At 39.2% G+C, this 3,883-nt stretch overlaps 1 protein-coding gene across 1 annotated transcript in view; it reads right to left on the bottom strand.

Moving 5' to 3' along the window:
- Nucleotides 1-310: 310 nt before the first annotated feature.
- The window catches only part of LOC129814126 (laminin subunit gamma-1-like), a 78,730-nt gene continuing 75,157 nt past the window's right edge, over nucleotides 311-3,883 (bottom strand). Inside the window, exons 27-28 of the mRNA XM_055866954.1 lie at nucleotides 3,063-3,162; nucleotides 311-2,848 (exon numbers count right to left, since the gene is read on the bottom strand). Coding sequence (XP_055722929.1) covers nucleotides 2,592-2,848; nucleotides 3,063-3,162 — 357 coding nt within the window. The 3' untranslated portion in view covers nucleotides 311-2,591. The remainder of the gene's footprint in view (nucleotides 2,849-3,062; nucleotides 3,163-3,883) is intronic.

Below are 3,883 nucleotides of genomic sequence, written 5' to 3'. Positions count from 1 at the left end.
TATTAAAAAAATCTGATGTATACAATTCTCCATGTAGTCTAGAGTAAAGCAGAGTTTATTTAATATAACAGGCTTTTAAAATGTAATATTTGTGCACATATATATTTTTTAAAGCACTCATTTCATGTAACGACCCAACTAATAAACTGGAACATACTGTCCCGCATGTTCTAAAGACTAAATAACCTCAAGATAAAACTACATTGCGGAGTAGACTGGAGTAGATTCATGAGAAACATTGTCATATTTCCACAAATGCAATGTAGAGAACACTGAGTCAGCATGACATTCAATACAATCACACATCAACTGTTCCTGTAATTATTTTTTATTACTTCAATGTTACGATTGAATTTACAGGCAAATGGGTAACAAGCTGGGTTCTCAGGTCCTTACAAATGAAATGTTTCAGTGACTAGGTGCCTTGTATTGTATTGTACGACAGAACAGAAGATGCCCTCCATAGCCAAAAGACCACAAAAGGGTTGTGCAACACATACATATCATCATCTACGGGTACAAAATAATACAAATACTTGAGACATTATAAATTAGAAATACTGTTTTATACATCAAACAGTATGTGCTGCACATCCGTCCACAGCAGCGTGGTGACCTGGAGGAGTAAGAGGGTAAAAGATGGTTCACTGCAGAGGACATCGTTTTAGTCCCTGCCACATCATCTTATAAAATTAGGCAAAAAGTTAGCTAAACATAACTATCAAACAGATAACGTGATAGAAGGCTAAGGAAAGGAGTGAGTATTGGTGTATTGAGGATATGAGCGATGTTGAACGGGAACTGGAAAGGACGAGTAGTTTCCAGGTTATAACCTATTCATTTACTGTATGGAGGCTGGCTGACTGATGTTCTGGACCCGTCGACAAAATCCCTGCTGTTCTACTGAAATGTAAGGACACCATGTAGTGAACGTGTGATGAGACGAGTGTATGTTTGAAATATAATGCAATGTGTGCGATAAACGTGATGCCCTCGTTAGGAACTAAGTGATGTGAATATTACAATCACATATTAAGGCACAAAACACTAAGATAAAAAATGGTTAACTAGCAACTTGTGACCAATCTTATTTTCATGGAGACAAGCATATAAATTCAGTCAAATGAAACGTTAGGCTTAATGTAGATAGATGGCTTCTTTAGGGCCATCCCTTACACACACAAGTCCTGATCTTGTCAGTCAAAGGTAAAGGTTCTTGTTATAAAAGCATTCATCAATTAACTTGTGACCACCCACTGAGAAGTAAACAAATGAATAATGGCAGAGCTATGGAGGCAACAACACTGAGCCATGTATACAAGCATATTATACCACAGAACTTATCATATATATTTATATATTATGTGGAGGTTTCAGTTGATTGTTTTTGTGATAGAACCTATACGAGGTGGCTGTTGGGCCTTGGGTTTAACAATCAGCCAGCCCTGAATCATTTAAGCATATATTTACACAAATAACAATTCCTCACTCTTTATCATCATAAAAAAACATTCACACAAAAATATAACATTAGAAATCATTATTAGCACCAGTGTATCAGATAAAGTCTTGCTACGCAAATGTACAAAGTTGCATAGTGTAGAATTTTGCCTTGTAGTGTAGAATGCTAATGTGTGATTTGCAGCAAACCTGTATTAAGCAGCAGCTTCGGGAGGAAAAAACAAACACAAATCATGAGTTGTAGTGTTAAAATAAATGATTTAAATGATATTTAACCATGTTTCACTGGGCGGTAGAGGCCTGTCTCAACTGGCAAACATATCAGAGCCATTTTAAAGACCCACAAGCTGGTTTCATTCAACAGCTTTTCAGTTGTGCATGTGGAACAGAATAGTAGTGTTGAATACTGTAAAAATGTATAATAGTAACAGGAATACTTTCTCCATGCAAGACATGTAGCTTTGGGAGCGAATGGAGGCAAATCAAAACAGAAACTTAAGGATTCCTTCACGGTTTGTTTTTTTAAATAAATGGTTGATAACACAGAGGATGGTACATATGCATTGAAAGTTTCTCAATACCTTTAGCAAAAAAAATAAATCTCTCACAGACAAACCATTCCCAACATGCCCTTGGGTCTAGAATGATGGGTAAGGATAACTTGTTTGATACCATATCAGATAAAAAAAAAGTATATAATATGACACAGACGCATCTGAAAAGGCTGAGGACATTTTTCCTTGTTTTCTCTGTTGGTGTGGTTCCTCTACGTAGTAGTGTAGGAACAGTCTGGAGGTGGTGCAGTCATGTGGGTTTTCTGGAGTGAGGTAAGCCACACCTCTCCTAACCTGCTGCACCTAAGGAGAATGGATACGCGGTTTTTGTCGACCGCCCTTAGTTCATTTCAGGTTCTGCCGCTTATGCTCTTCCCTCTTCCTTTCTGTAAAAACATGAAACTTGGCTTAAATTGGCTTCTTGCTGAAAAAAAAGACAAACAAAAGACCAAAAAAGACAAACTGTTTTGGTAAAACGGTGGCATTCTGCCCGAGTGTTAGATGTGGGAAGGAGTGGTACAGACAGGATATGAGGAAGGGTACAGGGGTCGGGATAGGGGTCGGAGTTAGAGGGAGTTAAGCCCGCTCTATGGATGGGGTGTTGAAGCAGCCATTGGGTAACGTGTTCTTGATGTCGTTGAGGTTGGCAATGTCAGACTGGATCTCCTTGATCTGCCTGTCGTAGTCGGTGATCATCTCATCCTGGCTCTTGGCCACGTCGTTCAGCTCCGCCAGCTTGCGGTCCAGGTCACTGTTCGCCATCTTGTCTTTGGCCTGCTTCAGCGACCCCTCAATCAAGCCCAGCTTGCTCAGGTCCACCTTGTCAATGTTGCCTGAACCGGAAAAGAGGAGGTGTAAGCTTCAGCTCAATGATTTAAGTACAATCATTTTCACTTGTGCAAGTAAAACCCTGAATGATGGAATATTGTTTGGTTACACACGATGCACAAGCCAGAAACAATAACAGAACCACAAGACAAGTATATCCCTGTTTTGTATTCATATACCTACAGAAATAACCAGTTTGCTAAATCAAATACCACTCACCCAGTGACTTGAGCAGGTCGTTGATGGTGTTGAGAACGGTCCTGACTGCACTCTTGGCTTTCCGGGAATTGTCCTCAGCTTCCTTCGCATTGTCTGATGCCTGAAATACCAAAACAACATAGTTGACGTCAGGTCAGGATTCCAGACCACAACGACAGTAAACACTTGTGTGGTCCTTTAACCTTCAGTAGCTTGCTCATCCACTTCCTATTGCGTATTGTTTAGTCTCATTGTCTCTAAACAACTTTAACTTCTTATGGCTGAAGGGGCAGTATTGAGTAGCTTGGATGAAAGGTGCCCATATCAAACGGCCTGCTCCTCAGTCATAGTTGCAAATATTTGCATATTATTATTAGTATTGGATAGAAAACACTCTAAAGTTTCTAAAACTGCTTGAATTATGTCTGTGAGATTAACAGAACTCATATCGGCAGGCAAAATCCTGAGTTGAAATCAAAACAGGAAGTCAGAAATCTGAGCTTGTATGTATTCTCCAGAGTCCCTAATGAAATCCCCTTGAGATATGAATGATTGTGCACTGCCTAGGGGTTCCACTAGATGTCAACCATCAATATAAATTATAATGAGACTTCTATGATGTTGTGGGAAAGAATGATAGCAGAATCAGTCAGGTGTCCATCAAGCAGCCATTTTCTGATCATGCTTTTTCCTCATGGTACTCACTTGTCTTCGTGAGCAATGGAACGCAAGAAAAAATACTCCGGTTGGAACTTTATTGAAGCTATATGTTAAAAACATCCTAATGATTGATTCTGTACTTAGTTTGAAATGTTTCTTCGACTGGTAATATCATTTTTTAA

Source organism: Salvelinus fontinalis, chromosome 17 (genome assembly GCF_029448725.1).
Source record: "Salvelinus fontinalis isolate EN_2023a chromosome 17, ASM2944872v1, whole genome shotgun sequence".
NCBI classification, from domain to species: Eukaryota; Metazoa; Chordata; class Actinopteri; order Salmoniformes; family Salmonidae; genus Salvelinus; species Salvelinus fontinalis.
The sequence above is the reverse complement of the archived record's forward strand: the minus strand, read 5'-3'. Positions and strand labels throughout refer to the sequence as shown.